Below are 23,027 nucleotides of genomic sequence, written 5' to 3' on the forward strand. Positions count from 1 at the left end.
AACATATTTCAAAACAGTTCATCCCCTCCTGAAAAAGGAAAACTATCCACATAAGAAAAAAAATAGTAATGGCGACTCACCAACGGTAAGGAATGCTTCTGACTGGGTGGCACCATGTTCGTTTGCAGCTTCACAGACGTATTTCCCTGTATGTTCCTGGGTAACAGCCTGAATAGAGAGAGAGCTTGAGCCAGCTCGGGACATGATGAAGTGGACAGGCTCCAGGTTAGATCCTCCAGGCCTTCCGAAGGGTGGTTTTCGGGATTTAGATCTAAGGACTTGAGAGGGATGGCTGGTCATCAATCCGTGCCTGTCATACCAGCGAATGGCCGGAACTGGCCATCCAGTGGCGTTGCAGGACAAAGTAACAAAGTCTCCGTCTGTCACCTTTGTACTTGCTGGAGCTGTAATTATAACTGGCTTGGATCCACCGTCTATTAGAAAAAAGAATTCATGTATAAAAAACTAAGAAAATTAGAGTATACACGATGCAAAATAATGTCATGCTATCACAGTAAATGGAACAGTAATGATTAAAACAAAGGTATTCCCCTCCTCGTTAGTTCCCTTTTCAACTATTACCAAGTAAAGGTGTCAATAAAATGTAGAACTTTTTAGTTTTGGGTTCTTGGATATTTCCTATGTAAATTTCCTGTCCTTCAGAAAGAAGGGACTATGTATAAAGAAATCTATTGAGAGCTTTTCAATAGGCACACTATTTGACTCTGTAAATATAGAACATGTGAAGCCAAAATCTGGAACTTAAAAGCAAAAGAGGGGTAAAGAGAGTTGATAAATGTATTTATCATATACACGAATGCTTTTGTTACAACACTAATGTGGCACCGACTCTTTTCTTTTGGCCCCAGGTCTTTTCTGAGAGTAATTTTATTGAGCCCACATTGGTTTACTGATCAAGACAAGTAACATCTTCTCCAGCAGATCTCTCTCTCTTTTCCCAGTTCTACCGGAGTTTAACTTCCCAAGTTTAACAAAACCAACCAACACCTGGAGTTATCAGGCTTCTGAATTTCTGTCAATTTAGTGAGTGTAAAATGCTATCTCACTGGTCAAAACCTGCATTTTCCTGAGAACTAACAAGATTGAACACATTCCAATTCACATTTTTCCTCTTTGACAAAATACTTTTTGTCATTTTTTTATTGTTTTTTTCCTTAATGTTTCAGAGGAGTTGTTCACATGTACTATAGCAGTTTGATATAGTTTATGAATTACAAAAAAGAAACACTGGATTATGTTTGTAAACTGGTCTGTACCTGGGCATGAATAAATTATGATTAGGACTTTGACTGGGCCACATCAGTAGGGTGTTGAGTCCCTGCCCCTTGGTAGGTGGGGACTCAGAGACAAAAGACATGGCAAAGGACAGAATTGGAGATTTTAATGCTAGAGTCATGAGCTGGAGCCCCGGGAAGTAAGCACACAGAGGAGCTTGGTTGTAAGGAAAGAGAGAAGGCCCCAGGATGAGAAACAAGCCATCTGCCTAATAGTACAGCTGACCTTGTGGAGAGAGGCAAAGCCTAGAGAGCCCCAGTCTACAGCTGTCCTTGTGGAGACACCAGAGGAGCAGAGTATGGAGAGAAATGAACCCCAGCAAGAGAGGAACCCAGGAAGCACGAATGTTGGCAGATGTCGGCAGCCGTCTTGCTCTAACACGTGGCAAAAGACTTTGGTGAGGGAAGTAACTTATACTTTATGGGCTGGTAAATGTAAGCTTCTACCTCAAATAAACACACTTTATAAAAACCAACCCTCCTTTCTTCTCTCTATTCTCTCCTCTTGGATCTCTTACAGATTCTTATTTTGTACCCCCTCTTTTTTTTAAAAAAGATTTATTTATTTGTATTTATTTCCCCCCCTTCCCCTCCTCCCACCCTGATGTTTTTGCTGTCTGTGTTGTCTTCTCATTTTCTCTCCTTTAGGATTCACCGGGATTCTATCCTGGAGACCTCTGATTGGTAGAGAAGTTCCCTGTCAACTGCACCACCTCAGTTTCTGGTTTCTGCTGTGCTTCACCTCAACTCTCCCCTGGACGCTCTTTTGATGCGTCATCGTCTTGCTGTGTGACTCACTTGCGCGGGGCACGGCTCACCAAGCAGGCACTTGCAAGGACACTGGCCTGCAGGCACACCTTCTCTTCTCCTTTTTCACCAGGAGCCCCAAGGATTGAACCCAGGTCTTCCCATATGGTAGGCAGAAGCTCCATCAGTTGAGCCACATCTGCTTCCCACCCCCCCGCAACTCTTAAAATTCTCTTTCCTTGATCTTAATCTCTCCTTGTCTTTCTGCAGGCAGATCTCAAGAAATTTCCCAGTTCACTAATTATCTCTCTTCTGTTAAGCCTTTTCTATGGTTTAAAATTTCCACAGAGATGCTTAAGTTTGCATCTAACGGGAGCCAAGGAGTCCTAGACCTGGATGATCACACCCTTTTCCCCAGTCTCCAGCTTCATCTGTGGAGTTTGGTTTCCTAACTTGCCACCACTCAAGGGCCAGCCTGCTGACCACACGTCTAATATAGACACCTGCCCTATGGCAAGCCCCATCCTTTGTGTGGGCTCATTCCTCGCTATTCTGTTTTCAAGGCTTATTTTCCTCCCTTGGGGATAGAGAGGCTAGGGGAGTGGGGTGCTTTGTGAACTCATTATTTCCAGCAAGCCTGACAGCACAATAAAATGTACACTTAGTTATTCTGTAGTGGGAGGACCCTACCCAAGTATCTAGTCTGGCATACTATGAGAAGCATTATTTTTTATAACTAAATAGACAATTCATTTATAAAGCAATTGATTAAAGGTTTTTAATTTATTGTTTAAATGAAAATACCTTTAAAAATTTCTGGGAATACCATTTTTTAAAAACCTCTAGAACTGCTCTCCATAGATTTGCTGCTATTAGACAATCACCACCAAACTAAAAGAGTACAAAATCATAAGCTAAAATAGGTGGTACAAATTTATTATTATATATATATATAATATATATATATTATATATATATATAAGGAAAGAATGGATTCTTGACACTGTCATAAAGAGGTAGGTAACATAATCTGAAAACTAAAGATGCATAAGAAGTATAAGATACTGAGGTACCCTAGTTTCCTAAAGACATTTTAGGCAACTTATCACAGCAAAATATTTATAAGAATTTGTCTATATAATATCAGTAAAGTGTGTATGTTAAAAACAAGCAATCATAAGCAAAGTCAAACAATAAGTGACAAATGATACAGAAATATTTTAACTCATGTCATAGATAAAAAGTTCTCTTACTATATAAAGAACTATAAGTAGATAAGAAAAAAGACCAACAATCTAATTTTTAAAATGGGCAAAAGACAATGAACAGTCAATATATAAGAAAGCAAATTCAAATGGCTCAATAAGCAGATGAAAAGATGCCCAGCCTCACTCATAATAAGAGAAATTCATCTTAAAAGAACTTTACCTATTAGCTTGGCAAAAAATAAACAAAATTGACAATGCCTTGCATTGGTGAGGGTATGAGGCAACAGGCATAGATAGCCACTGCTGCTGGGAGCTTAAAGTGGCAAATGATTGTGGAGAGCAATCGTTTAATATCTATCTAAGTTGCCACTGCAGATAAGAATTTATTCCCCAAGTTCATGTCTCAGAATGCATTTTACAGATACTCGCACATGTACAAAATAGTCTATGTAGAAGGATATCTATTGAAGAACTATTTGTAAAAGCAAAAAATAAAAATGCCCATCAGTAAGGTACTAATGAAATTCTTTACAACTATACAGTGGCATTCTAAGCAGCCATTTTTAAAAAGGAAGATATTCAAGATATATGTTAAGTGAATATCTTGAGTAAAGAATGCTGCCACCATTTATGTAAAAACAAAAACAAAAATGAAAACACGTTATGTGTGTGTGTGTGTGTGTAAATGCTTTTATATACCATACAAGGATATTCAAGAAACTGATAAAATCAGTTACTTTCCCTGGCAGGCTGGGGAACAAGAGTTAGAGGGAGACTTTCCCATAATCCTTTTAAATTATGTAGACTCTATTGAATGGGCTTGATTAAATAAAATTGCTTCCTCACAGAAATGTTTATCACGGAAAATGAACATGGTTCTGTTATGGTGATAGGATTATTTTCTTTGAATTAAAATGATTCCATTTTTAATCACAATAAAGCCTATCTGCAAAGTAAAATTTCCTATGATTACATGACCTAAAGCCTACCTTTTTCAATTTCAAGTCTCCCAGTAGATTGCATAAATCCAATCCCATTATCTGCTACACACTGATAGAGCCCAGAATCTTCCATGGTAACACCACTGATTGTCAGTCCACTTCCTGAAGTGAGATGCCGTGGGGAAGGACGAACGGGCTGTGCATTATGAAACCAGGTGCATCTGGGGGCCGGGTTCCCACGCACATCACAGGTGAAATGTACTGTGGCACCCAGAGACGCTGTCTGATCCTGCAGTCCCTTAGAAATTGAGGCATGCTCTGAAAACAAAAAATGCCAGTTAAGCTCTAGCCCTCAAGATGTACTTTTTAAATTATCACGAGTCATATAAAATCTTCCGTCTACCAATAACTAGCTGAAACCAAGTTGTACTGTTTACTCACATTCTCCCATCTGCTGTGGTCATCAAGAAACAATTAGAAGTGTATTTTAACTTCCTTCTAATAGGATAAATCACATGCAACTAATAAGTCACACTCTTTTTATAGAACTCTCCACCCACTCACCGCCCCCAACACACACGAATGCACATAAACACACATGAACACACAAAGAGTTTCTAATCCTGGACTTCTCTTGGATTTTGTTCCAGGAGACTGGTTTGAAATTAAGTAAAAATTTCCCATTAAACAAGAGCCAAAAGAGAATAATGTTTATTCAGAGGTTAAATTCTTTTTACGGTAAATTCTACTTTGAGATTAGGTGTATACTAGACAAAAACTTCTTCTAGGATCTAAAGTCACTTTTGGCCTAGACAGACTAAATCATTCATTAATATGTACAGTATATGTCCAAATTAAATGGCTATGCATTTAATCCAACCTTGATCTTCACTGGATTTTAAAGACTACTTGCCATTCAGATACTGAGATTAATTCCAGTGTTGCTAACCTCCATTGGGTCAGTGCTGGCAATAACTACATGCAGAGGGTCTCCAAGATTATAACAACTTTAAATCCATTTCCTATCTGCTTTTGTACTTCTATTCTGAAGTAGCCCAGAATCTTCCACCCGTTTTCTACTGCTCTCCAGCCCTTTCACCAGTCATGGAGGGAGATCACGCACAGCATTACGTAACCAGGTCGTGGGTGAGGCTCCCGGAAACATCACAGGCGAAATGCTCTGTGCCAGCCAGAAATACCGCAGTTCTTTAGAAACACAACATTTGCTCTGGCTACTGGCACTGATACTGCCATCTCATTTTCAGTTCACAAATAGAGCTTCCATTCAAGCATCCATTAAACCAGAAGAACAGCTTGACTAGAAATAAAGAAATAAGCAACATCTCACCAAGTACAGTAACCACGTAAGTCACATGTTTTATGGCGCCAGACTCGTTTCCCACCACACAGGAGTAGTTCCCAGAGTCCAGGGGCTCAATGCTGTCTGTGGCCAGATGGGAATGCCACCTTCTCCAGCGGCTCCCCGGCACGGCCTCGTGGCCGTCCTTCAGCCAGGACACTCGAGAAGCTGGAACCCCGCTCACCACACACTCCAGAGTGACAGGGCTACGAGAAGAAACGGATAAGGCCTGTGACAGGGCGGGGTGGAGAATGTGGAAGTCACCCGCAGAAGGGCCTGGAAAAGGAAGGCGAAACACGCAATTAACAAGTATTCACTTCTAAACTCTTCCCTAGCAAAGCTGGAAGCATCCCCGTTAATGATCCCATTTAGCCTTCTGCTCTATTTAGTAATACAGCAAATAGAGAAGTAGCTAGAGTATTTTTAGTTGAGTGTTGAAATGAAAAGATTCTGTGGTCCTATAGGGCAATTTCGGAATTGGTGGTTTGGAACCTTGGAATTCTCAAGGAGTTCAGAAACCACCACCGCATTGTGCTTTGACCACTGGGGCTGCCTCAACTTGACTCCCATAATTTAAAAACCTCAGTTCAACAAAACAGATATAGCTTTATTTTTTTCATGATTCCGTCAGCCACCAATTTGATTACCACTGCTACAAAGCTGTCTTTTCTCTACGACTGCTTTATGTTTGAGCGAAGGGTAAAGTCCTCCACATGTGTCTACTCTTGTCATCTTGACCAAAATTCCCCTCTAAAAAGTTATTTTAAAAACATGAGCAGTACTGTTGTAAAATGCGTTCGTGTGTTTACTTTTTTAAAAAATGACTTTCTTATGATGAATAGAATTGGAAAGAATGAACTCGTGTCCCAACTTTTTTATGAGGAGTAACTCTGCGGACTTTTCCTTGTCTAGTTACCTCTATTGTTCCCAATACTTACGACTCACAAGGAGCTTCTGGCCAGTGGGTTCAATTTTTAATTCGCGTGTGACAGGATTAAAAGCTGCACATTTATATGATCCCCTGTCTTCTAAAGATACATTCAAAATATGAAGATTTCCTGATGGAAGGATTAAGTAATTATCTGAGGAAGGAAGAGGAGTGTAGTTAGACCTCTCTTCTTTGAAAGGACACCACCACACAATTATAAACTAACAAAGGTTTATAGTCGTGGTTTAAATTTAGTCCTAAGACCAGCAGCAAATAAGCAATCAAGGAAAACGCATTAAATGAAGGAAAAGGAAAGGCAAGGCAGAAAAGAAACAAACAAACCAAAAAAAGTCAGCGGTCCTAGAATAACAAAAACCAAACCCATCAGAGACATTTTAACCACAGACCACACGTTGAGAATAAAGAGAAGCACAAGAAACATGTTGAGACCAAGACACAATGACCACCCTACCAGCGTGGGCAAACTTCCGCCTCGGGCTGCTCCCTCAGGATGCGTGTCATTCATGGCTTATCCATTCCCCTGGGTTTTCAACTAATGTGTCGAGAGTGCCCATTCCCTGGGCTCCACACGAGGGGGCAGCCAGGAACCCCGGTGACAAGGGCCCTGCCCTTCCAGTGGGGGAAGGGGGAGGTACTATGTGAACAAAATACACCAGCACAGGGTCGGCTGTGGCCCAGCCAAAGGAAAACAAAGCCCAGGCCCCCGGGGCAGTCTTCTCTGTGGTCCTGCAGTCTTCTCTGTGGTCCAGCATAGAACCTGAATGAAGTGCAGATGCAAGCCCTGGAGGCATGGGGCCCGGAACCACCTTCCTCCTGCTACCACCTGCTCTGGAGCCTTGCACCTGACTCCCTGAGAACAGACACCATATAGCTGCTTCTTTTTTCTTTTTTAGGAGGTACTAGGGAATGAACCCAGGACATCGCAAGTGGGAAGCAGGTGATCAACCACAGAGCCATATCCACTTCCAATGAGAGCTGGTTTCTTCGTTGGTTTGTCTGTTTTCAGGAGGCACCAGAGATCGAACCCAAGACCTCAAATACGTGGGAAGCAAGTGCTCAACCATTTGAGTTACGTCCGCTCCCAAAAGGTCTATTCCAGTCTCTCACTCATTTTTTTAGGAGGTATCAGAGATTGAACCCAGGATGTTGAACATGGGAAGCGGGCACTCAACCACTGAGCTACATCCGCTCTCTCTATCGTCTTGATTTTTGTAGCTACAGCACCTGGCACGCAATGCTGGTGAGGAGGTTGCTTAATGAACATCTGTACTGCGTGTGTCATCGGCTTTTTTAAAAGGTCTCACCTGTGGAATGCTTCAGCCATTTTCCCCGGATTTTATAACGCACCTCAGCCCTGGGGTTGCTATCTGGTACCTTGCAGCCAATGAAACCGGGGCTTTTTTCTTCGGCTGTAATAATATGCTTTGATGAGGAATCAAAATCACCAAGAACTAGAAAACAACAAACGAACAAACAAATGAATGCTCTTTCCTAGAGGAAATTTAAAAATTAGAAACAACGCTGCAGCATGGCCATTTGGGGCAGCTGGTCTGAGCCCTGGAGAGAGCAGCCTGCCACGACTTCAGACAGCAGCTGGGGCCGGGGTGCCGGCTGAGAAGCGAGCACTACGCCGTGGCCCCCGTTTCCAGATGTCACTACTTCCAGGGGACAAGAAGAAAAACAAATTGGTCTCAAATCATCAAGAGGAGCTAGAAAGCCTAACTGTTTCCATTCCGTCAAGATAAATCCTTTTCAACCCTTCGTCAAAACTCACTTTTCCTAAGAATCTTAGAATAATGTCTGTACCTACCCACGCTGCCAAAAAATGCTCCAGGGGAATTAACTCAGGACATCGAAAAGCAGAGTAATATATTCTGAGTTATCATACGCTGACTCTGGGTCTCATCTCAACCCTTCTCAGCTTACGTTTACTACATTTGGAGCCTGCACGGAGGGGCTCTTTATTATCTCCAAGTCTGAAAGCATTCAGCAGCTTGCCACTAGGAATTCAGCCCTCCAGTGTGTGTCTTGGAGCTGTCCACGGGTCACAGCTCTACAAAAACATTTACTCTTCTCAGTTATGACAAACTCACTACTCCTGGGGAATCCAGATTTGTTCTGTAAATAGGGGTGCCCTTACAAAGAAGTTTTCCATTACTGGAAGCCATCACCCTTTGAAAGGCAGATGGCTCAAACTTACTTTAAAAAAGTAAAAACCACTCATTCCAGATTTTCCATACGTTCAATACTCAACATTCCTTTCTTTATAATCAGTTTTTTCCTGCCTCTTTAGCATGTTTTCAATTAAATAAAATCGTTCTGTAATCAAGGCAAATAAACAATCAGATGTGAAAGAAAGATAAAGAACAGCATGAAATAACTGGTGTCAAAGTGGAAACTTTTGTTGTCGTTGATATTAAGGACTTTGAAAAACTCACCAAGAAATTATTCAGAATTAACATTTCAAAAACTGTCCTAACTATAACTTAAAAATTCCCATACCCTTGTTACAGGTGAAGAGGCTAGGCTTGAAGATACAAAGTTTATTTCCCCAAGTTGTTTTATGCAAGAGTCGAGGCTGGGATGAGAACTCATATGTGTGACTGCAAGGCCAGTACCTGTCCCTCTACTCAAAAATGCAATTACAACATAGTAACTTAGGGGTGGGGGGAGGGACACTACACTCACCTGCAGTGGATACTGTTGCAGGTCCACTCACAATTGCACCAAGGCTATTGTTGGCAACACACTGATAGTAACCAGAAAGGGAGGGGTTAAGAGAAAGAATAGTCAAAGTCCCCTGATGAATCTTAATCTGTTCCATGCTTCGATCCAATCTGTTTCCATTAAGCAGCCATGAGATATGAGCAGTCACAGGTTTAGCAGAACAACGTAGTACGACAGGTCCCCCGAGTTTCTGGACAGCAGAGAGTGGCTCAGAAATGAAATAAGGGGGTGAGTCTACCAGGGAACGTTTCCCATGTGTAAGGAGGAGGGAACAGAGGGCGGGAGGGAGAGGAGGGGAGGCAGGGAGGGAGGAGGTGGGGGGAGGAGGGTGAGAGAGAGAGAAAAGTATATTAAACACAGTTCATCTGAACCCACATAGCTAAAAGCAATTTCCTATTTTATCTCCATGTTATGGTTCTTACGCTTGTAAAAGTTCTAGCGATATTATTACAGCCCATTTTTGGAAGAAGAAAAGGGCAAAATCAGCCCAGGACTTCACAACTAGAGAAGAATAAGTCAGGCAAAATACCGGTTCCATTCGTGGGAATAGTAAACTACTATTTTAAAGCAGAGGATTCTAAGAAATAGGAGTTAAAATTCTGAAAAATTGAAGATGACTCTCACATTTTTTTTTTAAATCTCTATTTTATCAATAGGATTTGATTTATGAAAGCCACTTATATAAATCAAGGCTATAATACTTCTTTGCTACTTTTCTTTAATATAAACTAATGTTCAACTTTTAAGAAAACATACAGGATGCCACAGCTGAAATGCATTGACTATCCTTTTTAGGATATAAGGTTAAATAAATAAGGTATAGAACAATCCTAGTATTTTTATTTGATGTTTGAAACAGTTTCATTTGTTGTGTCTATTCCTTCAGGAACTTGGGGGAGGCAGGAGATTCTTGCACTAAAGTATCAAAACAAATTTCCCAAAGAAAAAGGGAAAGCAGGACTATTGTTAATCTGGTAGGATACTTAAAAGGAAAAAAAAAAAATCAGCAAATTGTTGAATCTACTTTTATAAGACATTTAACCAGAATGATGATTAAGGGAAGTGAGTCTCCTGGCTGACCCCAAGACGGCTGTTGAGCAAAACGGACACAGAAATAAAACCACTAAATCAATACTTTTTCCCTTACCAAACTGAATATAGCTATACAAAATCTTTAACAATGGTAACAAAAGCTATTTAATAACACCATTGTATTTGTATATATCCCATCTAGACATACAGATTTTATACGAATGTAAAATAAAAAGAAGTGCCTGAGTGTCAGCTATCAGACTTGGTTTTATATATACAGCTAACAACAAGCACACGGAAGCTTCTCATTAACCCGAGGACGTGGATGGAAACTGAGGCAAGGTCCCGGGGAAAGTGGAAGGCCTGGGCTTCGAACCACGTCCTCTCAGCCCCAGCGGAGAACCAAACCAGGCCGGTTCCCAAACTCCTCTTTGTGGTCATGTTGCCGGCATTTCATTCCTGCCAAAAACTTCCAAATTCAGAATCGGCATAGAGCTGACATTTGTAACGTGATTGAAACAAAGCATTAACTGTGAAATATTTCTTTTTAAGGCAATGAAAGAAATAAATTAAACAATTGGAAGGCCAGAAGAGGCCCAGCAGCACGACTGAGGGACCTAAGCAAAGGTCCCTTACATTCCTTAATTAGTCGAGTTTTAAAATTACGTACCTGGTCAAACAAGTCTTAAAAATGTCTTTGGAAACCACGACGATTAGCAAAGCACTGAAACTGCCATTTGCTGTTCCCAGGCTAAGCGGCCATCACGACACTTACCTGAACCTGCAGAGGAGCACAGAGCCATCAACGTCACGACGAGCAGTGCTGGTAAGGCTCCAGAAGCGGGATGCATAGCGCCAGATTACAGGGCGGGCAGCACAACCCAGGCCTTGGCTCACTAAAAAAAATATAAGAAAAACAAAACTGACCAAACCACCAAAACAGTCGGAAGCATGTAGGTGAATGGCCAGTTTTCAGCATGGTGGCTGCCACCTCTTTGGAAAGCTCTGCTGAGTTAATAAGCACTTGCATGGATCCTCTCCCCTTTCCAACTCGACCTAATCTCTGGAGGCTACATTAGAGTTGGGAGAGTCACTCATTCTTCCAAGACATTAGAGTACTTCTATGACAAAGGAGTCACCCAAATGACTAGATCAGAAATACACTATTTCCATTTGTATGTAAGCATCGAAAATGCCACACAACCAACACAGCAATGTTTTCCTCCTCTATGTTCCCTAAAATAACAAAATTATAGCTAACACGCCATTTATGTGCTTTTAATACACCACCTAGTTCAATCTTTAGAGCAGCCCTGTAAGACAGATACTACCAACTTTGTTTTTATTAGCAGGGGTCTCAGGCACATGGAAGATTGTTCCCCAAAGAGAGAATACCAAGTGTGCAGCCTGCCCTGGGTTGGAGCTTGGCATGTTTGCAGAAGAGCCAAGAGACTGCTGTGGTGAGAGTGGGCTAAGCCAGAAAAAGGGGGAGGGAGCTGGAGAGGAGGCAGGGAGCAGGTCATGGCCAGCTCTGCAGGCAAGGGCAATTTATTAACTTCTTATTGATTTTTGGAATGGATCCTACATGGGATGGCAACCCCTTTAGAAGACTTCTAAAGAAGGGGAGTGATGTGATCTCATTTATGCCATAAAAAGAAAAATCACTGGCTGGTGGAGAATAGACCCAACTGGGGCAGGTGTGAGAGTAGGGAGGACAACGAGGAGGTTCTGTCCCCACCCAGGAGACAGATGATGCGGTGAGCTAGACCTGCCGAGGTAACTGGGGAAACAGTGGAAAGTGACTGGATTCGGGATACACTCAGAAGATAGAGCAGACAGGACCTGCCGTGGCTGGGTGAGAAGCGTGTCAAAGACAACTCTTGTGTTTGGTCTAAAAGAACAAACAATCGCTCCATCTGCTGAAATGGGGAAGACTGGGGAGGGGCAGACAGACCGAAGAGGGGGCAGGGCACCCTCCTTCTGCTGGGGTCAAGGTGAGTTTGAGGTGTCGGACAGCCAGGTGCTGGGGTGAAGCAGGCAGCTGGCTACTGGTCCAGGCTGTGCAGGAAGCCAGAGCTGGAAGCGTAGATGTACTCCAAAATCTCAAAGCTGTCAACTCAAGTGTATCTAGACCCTGGAACGCAGGGTCACGATCTGCCTTGCAGGTTTTCTTTGTGCTGACCTCGTCTACAAAGTGAGAGAGGATATTTTGGTACCACTCAATTGGCAGAGGGGCCAGCTGTGCGAACACGGAGTTGGTTTATTTGAATTCTCACTTGGTTGGTGGGTAAGAACTGCCACACCACTGGGAAGCACTGCAGGCAAAGTAAACATTCAAATAACCTATTAACGGGAGACACGTTCCTACGAGTGTAGACCAAGGAGGATTGTTTCTTCCTTTTGACCAGTCTTTCCTCGACTATTTATTTATTGAAAAGGCAGTGAAACAAATATTCAGAGTCAATTTTAACCCTAGCATGTGGTCTATAGAGTTCCTGTACAGCTGTCCTTTAAAATTTCACAGCTCATTACTGCTATCAAAATATTATCATACAGGAATCTCCTCTATTAATTTTATCTATCAACTTACTCTAAATATGCTGATTCTGGAGGGAAGAACCTATTCCCTTAACAGGCATTTACTAAATATTTGTCAACTATTTATCCATGGCAAGCTTACAGTTTGTTAGAGAACTGTGATGAGAACAAGAGTTCAAGCACAGAGTTTCAAATTAGAGTCAAAAGTCACCATCACCATCCCCGGTCCAACCTCACAAACAAACATCACTGACCACAAGGACCATAATGATATTATATGAATTAATCAGAGTACATCATTAGCAACTAGGAGGGAACACTGCTCCCTCATCTGTTTTGCTTGTTGTTTTCGCTCATTGTTTGCTCACTGTTTTTGCTCCTTGTTTTTCGCTTGTTGTCTGCTCATTGTCTGTTTTTTTTTAGGAAGCACCGGGAACCAAACCCATGTGGGAGGCAGGTGCTCAACTGCTTGAGCCGCATTCATTCCCAAGGGAACAATTTTGCTTGCCAAGTTGACCACGACTGAACACGTCTCCTGCCGTCTCCCTACACACAAGTCAGTGGCCTTAATATGCAGGTCATCTTTCTCACCCACTAATCTTGACCTCAGCAAGGGGGACAACAGCCCTTCATTTCCTCTGCACAGACACTAACCGTTGGCCCATCCTGCTCTTAGCCTCTCTTTCCATCTGGAAACAGTGGGCAGCAGAGAAAAAAAACAGCCAGAGCACAGCCAGCCCACCACACAGCACGGTACTCGGACATGTCACCTGCCAAAGTTGTCTGACCTCCGTTCCCGCAACCCTGACGTTCCACTATTCTCATACGAAATTAAAAATAAAACCCTGATTTAAATCAATCAGAGAGAATCCTCATTAAAATATCCATCATTTTTTAGACTTTAGTGTTTCTCTCATTTAGAAAATTAACAGCCAATGTTGTTAACATAATGCCTAGAGATATTCCCCACAAAGTACTCAAGTCTTTTTCACATATACTACAATAAATGTTTCTTTTACAAATAGAAAATTAACACAAAGCTTTTACAATACTGAATGACAAATTTCCAGTCATCATAGAAAACATAGAAAATATATAAAATGTATTTTAAAAAGGCAAGCAAGCATGGCAATCTCACAACCTAAAGATCAATATCTTGATGCATTTCCTTCTAATTCTTTGCATATGTTATGATCTCAAGTATATAAATATACATATATGCAATATAGTGTTAAATCCTGCTTTATTCATTGACTACCTCATGATCCTTCTTCCTCATCAAAATCTTCATAAACATAATTTGAAACAGTTCCAAATACTCTATTGAATGGATACACTATTTAGCCATTGCCTTTTGGATAATCAGGCTACTTTCCTTTCTTATAGACATGTATATTTAGGTATATATATATTTTTGCTATTACAGATAATACTATGACTATCTTTGCCCCTAAATCTTTAACCCCTCTTCTAATTATGTCCTTAGCATGAATCTCCAGAAGTGTAATTAGCAGGTCAAGGGGTACAAGGTTTAAGACTCTTGATCTATACTGTCAAGTTGTTTTTCAAAGTCAGCACCGATGTCTACCTTCTTCTCACCCCCACCCCCCAAAACAGCCAACAGCACACGAGGGAGGGTAGCTCCCCTCTCAGCAGCATGTGGTTCAGCTCCTTCCCTATGTTAAATTAAAGCAAAGCACGGATACAAAATGTGAATTTGAGCTATTAATTAAAATACTTGATAGGGTATAAAGCATCTTTCACTGTCTAATCTATTGGCAATTTTTCAAACATATCCTAAACTGACATAAAAGTAAATGCAGGAAAGCAGATGTGGCTCAAGCAGTTGGGCTCCCGTCTACCATATGGGAGGTACAGGGTTTGATGCCCAGGGCCTCCTAGTGAAGGCAAGCTGGCCCGTGTGGAGTGCTGGCCTGCGCAGAGTGCTGCCCCATGCGGAGTCCTGGCCCACACAGGAGTGCTGCCCCTTGGAAGAGTGCCGGCCCACGCGGAGAGCTGATGCGGCAAGATGATGCAACAAAAAGAGACACAGAGGGCAGACAGTGGGAGGCACAGCAGATCAGGGAGCTGAGGTGGCACAAGAGAATGAGTGCCTCTCTCCCACTCCAGAAGGTCCCAGGATCAGTTCCCAGAGCTGCCTAATGAGAATACAAGCAGACACAGAAGAACACAGAGCAAATGGACACAGAGAGCAGACAATGGGGGTAGGGGGGAGGGAATAAATAAATCTTTTTTTTTAAAAAAAAGTAAATGCAAGAAGAATGGAAGGAAAGGACATCACAGGCCACATTTTCTCAAACCTTGTCAATCCTGAACTTCCAGTTGCCAAAAATACCATGGACACAAAATCTCTACTTTTACCCAAAATCTATGATACAGTAGACTACGGGGTTGCTGCTGTTGTGATGCTGTGTGGTTTTTAATTAATAACATGCACTTTTTTCCTTAAAATAAATTTGTATGCAAAAACTGCTGACACTTATGGAAACATTTCCTGGCATTCAAAATAGTAATGGCCATTTCAAACTTTATTCTCTCTTCCCTACCACTATTCTTGTCCATATTACATATATATGCATATATATTCCCTCGACTACTAGAGGGAGTAAAATAGCTCAAGGGGCTGGATTTGCAATTGGGCTCACTATCATCTTACTATTAGACTCTAGCTAAGACCAATCAATTCCTTACGTGATAGATGGAATAGTTAAGGCTTATCTTCTGCGCCAGCGCATGAGGAAATTCCTCTCCCTGCTTCCTCTTTTCAGATGAAATCAATGGCCAACACAATTCCAGGGCTCCGGTGTAGTTCTGAGCGGCTGAATACGCTTCAAGATGCTTAGTGGCCACTTTGCTCCCAGGAAAGCACCTGGGTGTATAGACTCCCCAGGAAATAGGTCCCTGAAAGGACCAAAACCCTAAGTGTAACTCCTCATTGAGCCAACATATGAAGGGGCAACTCTTTCTTCCATGCTGTAAAAATCTTTGGAGGGCTCCTCAGTTATGAGTAGTGTGTGTGCTCCTGAGTCTTGTCCGGACTTTACCAAGAAACAGCTGGTATTTGCTAAGTCATGGGGCGTTCCTTACGCCTTGCCTTCACGTGTGGATAGAAAACCATTTGTTTTGTATAACACCCTGTACTTGATATGCCCTCCCAGCCTTTGCCTGGTGGGCAAAGGGGAGCAAAAGGTTTGCCTCATCTTAGAATAAGAAAGGAAACACTTCCCCAATGTTTACTTAACTTACAGTTGAGGTTGTGAACTTAGTGCTTTCCAAACCTCCTTTCAACATGCTGCCAGAAGAATCCTTTGGGGAACGTCTTTCCTGAATTTCTAGATGGGATTCCCCTGTTTCTGAAGCAGTGTCCTTGCCTTCGTCCAGATCGCCAAGCCTGCCTTTCTGGGCCATTCCCCTCCCTGGACGTTGGTATCAAATCGTCGTATAGTTTTCTTTCAGCCTTGAGAATAACCGTGATTAACTTGTGAGTCAAAACTTGGCTTTAGGATCAGTGTAGGTTTTCAAAATAGGGAATTCTTTAAGTTAGTTTCCTTTTCAAAGGATCTTATTCTGCCTGAACCATAGAAATTTCCTTCTTTAAAAAAACACACATTGCTCCCTCTGTTCAAACCACCTATTTCAAAACATGGTGTTTATCAGTTGTTGAGAAAAAAGATAACTGTAGGCACTAAGCGAAAGAAAAAATAAAATAACTATCAAAAGTAACCAGTATAATTTCACCAAGGGAAGCCAAATTACAATACTTTTCTTAATCCACTGAACTATCCTGATCTTAATCTCACCCAGCTTCACTCCCCAGTCAATTTTTTCATCCTAAATTTTTAAATAATTTTGCTAAGAGGCTAACCACATCATTTCCTATACAAACTTCTCAAAGAATCCTACTTTTTCAAGAAAGTATTCATTCAGTCACTAATTTAAGACATTACATATCTACTTTAGGCAAGAGTCTGTGGGATACAATATAAGCCCTGTACTAAAGGAAACTGCAGCCTGACTGAGCAAAGAGCACATACATGATTATTAACAGCTTCAGAATAAAGGAAAATGCCTTACGCACAAGGAGAATGCAAAAAGTATGAAGAGTCGAATGCAAAATAATTCATCTTTTATTTTAAAAAATAATACTTATTGCATGCTATGCGTCAGACACTGTGCTATACTAGAAACTCAACCATAAACAAAATAGACATACTCTCTGCCTCCAGGAGGTTATAGTATAGCCAGGTGACGGAAAGCGTGCTAGGGCATAAGATAATCACTATTCAGATGGCAACTTTTTGCCATAATGACTCTTGCAAAGTTATTCCAGTATTTGGAAGACTTCTTTTTATTCAGTGCAACAATGTTTTCAACTAAAAACTAAAAAAAAGGTACTCCAAAAAGTGATACTTAGATATTATAGCTCGTGGTGATTTGAATCTGTATGTACCCCAGAAAAACATGCTCTTAAATCTAATCCATTCCTGTGTGGACCCCTTGTAAGTAGGACCTTTTGAGGAGGGTCCTTCAGCCAAGGTGTGGCCCAGCCCAATCAGGATGGATCTTAATCCTCTACTGAAGTCCCTTACAAGCAAAATGAAATTCACACAGGGAGAGAGAAAGCCACAGCAGAAGCTGAAATTTCAACGGCGCCGGGAAGGAAACGGAGAGGCCGCAGTGTGCACTGCCACGGGACAAAGGAGCCCAGGACCAAGGATCACCCGCAGCCAGCCCCGGCTCACCCGCCTTTAGGAAAAAGGCCTCGCCCTGAGGACGCCTTGCTGTGGACTTCCTTTTAGCCAGCGTGCCCACAACTTCCCACTGTTTACCCCCACCCACGTCATGGTATTTCCCTAAGCAGCTTAGGAAACTTAAACACAGCTTCAGGCAAAGACACACCAGTTCACACGAAGGCACGAGTTTCTAGTCAGAAAGCGGTCAACAGAAAAATGGGAATGCCACGCTTCGTTTGGATGGACCCAAAGCATCTTGTTTTGTGTACAGATGCCAAGTGAAAAGCAGGACGGTAGCATTTTCTACGACCCTTCTCTCTGCAGTGGAAGCACCAGTTCCATGTGTTGACCTTTCCTTTTGCCCTAAGTTGTTTCTCTGTACTATTAAAATGTCGTCTGAACGTAAGAGAACTCTGAGCCTTAGGAAAGACTGCCTGGCTGCAAGTAGAGCTCCCGGCTCTCTCCAACACCTTCCCAAGGCTGACTCCTCCTTCCCCAGCACCACCTTCAAGTCTTCTCTTCCTCCTTCAGTGAGCACGATAAGCTCGTTACATTACACCTAAAAACAAACTGCAGTTATTTCAAAATACTGTCCATCACTTACACGAATTTGTTTTCATTGTTCAACTGCTGTATTTTTCTATGAAAACTGGATTGGGATAGACATCATGGCATTCTCCATTAAAATTCATGCAAATGGTTTTCGCTGAGAAGCAGGATGATCAGGGAATAAATGTCTGCAGGAATCAAAGTAGCTGCGCAAGGAATAGGAAAACATCAGAATAAAGCAAGCAGAGGTGCTGCAGGAAAAACAGAAGCGGCGCTTAACCTAGGCTTGGAGGGTTGAGGAAGACTGCCTGGAGGAAACAAGGATTAGGTGAAACCAGAAGGATAAGACCTGAGCACCAAGGGGAGGGAGGAAGAGGCAGGGGGCCGCTCTCCCAAGCAGAAGGAACAGAGAGAGTGTGCAGAATCAGAGGTGGGACGACCGTGGGAGCAGGGGCCAGAGAGCAGAGTGAGACGGGACAAGTGTAGGCAGTGAGAGGTCAGGCTGCACGGGGGGCAGGAGCCTGAGCCCGAGAACTCCATGAGTGACATCAAGGCATTTGGCTGATGTCCCCAGAGGGGGACATTCACAGCTCTTAGGCAGGCAAAGAGCATGATCAGACTTGGACCTTCGGAAAATCATTTCCTCTGCAAAGTGGAGAATGGCTAAGGACAGGAAGACGGGTTACAAGGCTGTGGTGGACAGGGTGCCCTGGACTAGATGGGCAGGCATGAACTTAAAGGATGAAGCTTTTTTTTTTTTTTTTTTTTTACAATATGGACATATTTAGAAGTTACTGTGACTAACTGGGCTGGAAAGCACATACCTCTTAGATATCTTTGGAACGCATTATCTGTCCACTTCTCTGTATCCTCACTGCTCTGGCTCTAAATAAAGGGATCAAGGCTGCGGTCCCAGCTCCTGACCTGGGCGAGTGAGTGGGTGACCATGCATTTACTCAGACAGGAAATACCCGAAAAGCAGCAGTCTGTGTGCGCGGTTGCTGCCGCTTTGAGGGTGGGGAAGGGAAGGAAAACAGCGTATCTGAAGGTGTGGAGACGATGAGCTGGACATACGTGGGCCTCGAAGAGGAGATACCTAAGAGCAAGGAGGGCTTGCTACTAAGAGAGATGGGGTCACAGGTGGAGATTTGGGAGGCAACAGCAGATGCCTGGAAGGGACCCGAGGCTGAACCCTAAAAATCTCCTTGTTTACAATAACCCACATTATCAAGACTGTGATAAAATTTTTCAAAAAAAAAAAAAAAGGGAAAAGGCAGAAAATGGTATTCTAGGAATGGCATGAAACACTCAGGCGTTCTGCAAACATGAGATTCTCAATGTCGTTAAATGTCACACTCGTCTACCTTTCGGAGGTGGCACAGTCTAGGGTGGGCAGCCATTCCTTGAGCCGCTGTCCCCTTCGTGGTCATCAACGCCTATGATCAGTGCCTGTCTCGGTGCTGCCACGTGGGTCTGAGAAACGAGAGCATCAGCCGGCACGCGGCCTGCACTGATTTTACTGCTGGGGGGGGGGGGTGGGGCAGGAAGGAGGGGCAAAGAATGTGCTATTTATTGTTAAGTCCAGTTGCAACAAATATACTCTCATAGTTAATGTGTCAATCTCGGGGGCGGGTGGGGGTTATTAGATTCTTTTAGCAAAGAGGGTCCCTTAGAGCAGTCATGTGCAACGGACAATGCTGTATTCTCAGACCTGCCACACAACTCCAAGCTAGGAGGAGGCAGATGTAAATCTAACAAAAGTAGAGCTAGGAGACACCAAACACCCAGGCTACTGCCAGTAACTTGCAGCATCTCCTTCTTCCCAGCACGCAGGGCCCGCGGTTTGAAAGGCAGCTCTCCACAGTACCCATTGTATGAGCACTGGACTGCGCAATCATTCAGATCACCTTTTAAAAATATGCTGACACCTACAGACCCCGAGGCCCTCCCCCCACTCGCCCCGCGTCTCAATCGACTCAGCCAAGCACACAAAGTGATCCGCTGCCTGCAAAAGCATTTCCTTTCACTGTGGGCAGCCAGAAGTAGAGGAAGAAAATGGAAGTGACTTGGAGTTATGGCACCAAAAAAGCCAAATGAGCAAGGAAATAATCAACTCCACATGAGCCACTTCGGCTCCAGGACAATGAAAAGGGCCTAGGACTAACCCCAGGAAAGGTCACTGAGATCAAAGGTCACAGGGAGAAAAAGGCAACAGTGAGGCGCTGCCAGCTGCAATAGAAATCAATGTGGTTCTAATTACACACCGAAGGGGAAGGGGGTTGACGGAGAGCTGAGTTAGGTTCTATTCACAAAACGTGTGTTTGAAAAAGAAGCCAAGTGTTCCTGTTCCACTCTGTTCCAAAAGGCGATTTCTTCCAGTCTCGAGAGCTCAGGAAACCAAGAATTATAGAGATAAGATAATTCTGGCATCCACCGTGGACTGTACAGGAGAGCATTACAAATATTTCAAAGCACAGGTATCTAAAAATGGCAAAATTCTGGAAAGAGACTTGAGAGAAATTATTAAAAAGACAAAATATAGCAAGTTTCAAGGGGATTACTTTGCACGTACCACAGAGTCAACCCTTGCACAAATCTAGCACTCAGTAGATTTTCAAGTTTGCCATTGGAATTGGCTTCACTGGAAAAACTAACAGGGTTGTGGTAACCACAGAACAAATCTAAAAGCAAAATTTTAGAGTTTGCTAAGAACTAGCTACACTTGAACAAACTGACACTGTAAACACCCAGACAGCCATTTGGCTAACCTTCTCCGACGGAGGATAAGAGGAATTAAAAGACACTGGAAAAAGACGAGTTCTGGATGAGGGTTAGGTGATATAATTAAGATAGCTATTAATAAGTCCAGTGGATCTTAGCAACTGATACACTGGACTAACATTAGATGCACAGCAATTTCCCAGGCAGGTACAAAAAGACTTACTCTCGTGGGGTTTTGTTTAGGATTTCATTTTAAAAACAAAGAAAAAAATCCCAAGGAAAAATTTGTTTCCACAAAGTATGTTCTACAGCAAAAGTTTAAGAAATGACAAGAAAAATTTGGAAATCTAAGAAAAAGGATCTTTGCTGAGAATAACCTCGAATTAGCGCTGGTTGAACAGTGGAGCTCTGACACAACAACTTTTCTATATTATGTTACGTGCTGAGTTAAGAGTTTCCTAGAGACCTGAAACATATCGATAGTAGCTTCCAAGAACCTTATTCCATCTTCCAACTTAGCTGCATAAAATAACTGAAGATGTCTAGACGTCTTGGGAGCCCCTGCCTTGTTCAGCTGGTGATGGAAATTAGGTCACTTACAGTTTTGTCTGTGCTGGTATCCCACCATGGAACAGTGGCCATACCTTGACAATGGGGCTCTTTGGGCACATTCATAAGCTGCCACACAAGTCAATCGCAAATTACAGACTAATACAGACTAATAACTCTAAAAATAAGTGAAAACACGCACTGGCTTGTACTGAGAAAGCCTGCACCCCAGAAAACTTTAAGCAGTGATAGGCAGTTAAAGAAAAAGCTATGATCAGGATATAAGGTCCTGAATAGCTAGAAATCTCCATGATGTGTGACAGCACATCAATTAAGATTGTGCTATCTTTGTAGACACAGCACAAAATAACATGGTGTTTTAGTCTGCTCGGAAGAGCCAAGCCATTGTTCTTAGCGTTAGGTACAGCCTGGCTACCAGAAATAAAGCAAAGCTTGCTGGAACAAGTCTGCTAGGCTCAATGTGCACCAAACAGCAGCTGCTGCACTGTGATATTATTATGCAGGACAATGGTAAACAGGACAGTCAAGAGAAATAATTGAAGGACACACTGATGCCTAAGGTTACACGCACACTACTGGAAAAAAAAAAAACAGCAGTAAAGTGACCCAACCTGGAAGATAAGCTTATTCCAGTGACACTCCTCCATGCACAACTTCTCCGAAAATTCTGTTATTTTCAACATCAGTGTATAAATCGGGTATGAAAATTGTTCTTCATTATGTTATAATTATACCTAATTTTTTCCCACTTTAAATGGACATTTTTATTGTTCACTTAATACATCAACAACTTCATCCCCCCTCCCTACCTGCGACTGGAATTTCATCTTGTTCCCATGCCAAGCAGTGAGACAGTGACGAAGTTCATCAGGATAAACCACTTCAAACACCACTAGGCTAACATAACCCACTTTCTTTCAATGAGCAACATATAAAATATACACCCTCTAGAAAGCCACAGTGGTTCAGTGAACTAAGAAATTCAAGTTGGGACCGTGAAGAAGGCAGGCAAACCCCGGGTGGAGCGAAGACGAGCTCAGATGCCGTGCGGCCACTGCAGTGCTGCTGGCATTGCATCTCTCGGCCACTAGCTGAATCGTGATGCGGGGCACAGTTTAGCTAATGCCAAGCAGAGCTGTGGAGAGCACTGAGGTGACTTAGGGGTTATGCAAGGGAACCATAAGGCAGGAAAGAAAACACTGCTGAGAGCATCCACCCCAGGAAGGCCTTTATCTTCCAGAAGCACCAGACAGGCTCACACGGCTGACTTCATCCTCGCGTTCCACTGGGTGCGGCAGTGTCTCCACCAGCTATGATGCTGATGCAGCCCCTTAAGTGACTTTCACCCCCTCCTGCGTGAGGGCTTTGGTGCCTCTTGCAAAAGCTTCCCACTCAACATCCCCCACCCGCACCCCAAGTCCTTCCTCAGCATCCTTCCTGCCTCAGGACCATGGCCCGAGCCCCGCAGCCAGCAGGTAAGCCAGAGGCCACAGGGGCGTGGCCGGTCTTGGCATTCTCCTCCAACTGGTCAGCAGCAACAAAGTCAACAGGCAAGGCCATCTTCACACCGCTTTTCCCAGCGTTGGCCATCAGCTCTCCGAGGACCTTGGCTCCCACTTCTTCAAACGTCTCCAAG

The 23,027-nt window shown here is 42.9% G+C and overlaps 1 protein-coding gene across 3 annotated transcripts in view; it reads right to left on the reverse strand.

Moving 5' to 3' along the window:
- The window catches only part of CDON (cell adhesion associated, oncogene regulated), a 110,012-nt gene that overhangs the window by 63,136 nt on the left and 23,849 nt on the right, over window positions 1-23,027 (reverse strand). For all 3 annotated transcript variants that reach the window (XM_004469246.5, XM_012529318.4, XM_023591952.3), the window contains exons 2-8: window positions 11,035-11,155; window positions 9,189-9,461; window positions 7,805-7,951; window positions 6,490-6,633; window positions 5,540-5,827; window positions 4,240-4,509; window positions 81-434 (exon numbers count right to left, since the gene is read on the reverse strand). In XM_004469246.5, coding sequence (XP_004469303.2) covers window positions 81-434; window positions 4,240-4,509; window positions 5,540-5,827; window positions 6,490-6,633; window positions 7,805-7,951; window positions 9,189-9,461; window positions 11,035-11,110 — 1,552 coding nt within the window. In that variant the 5' untranslated portion in view covers window positions 11,111-11,155. The remainder of the gene's footprint in view (window positions 1-80; window positions 435-4,239; window positions 4,510-5,539; window positions 5,828-6,489; window positions 6,634-7,804; window positions 7,952-9,188; window positions 9,462-11,034; window positions 11,156-23,027) is intronic.

This window comes from Dasypus novemcinctus, chromosome 27, assembly GCF_030445035.2.
Source record: "Dasypus novemcinctus isolate mDasNov1 chromosome 27, mDasNov1.1.hap2, whole genome shotgun sequence".
NCBI lineage: Eukaryota > Metazoa > Chordata > Mammalia > Cingulata > Dasypodidae > Dasypus > Dasypus novemcinctus.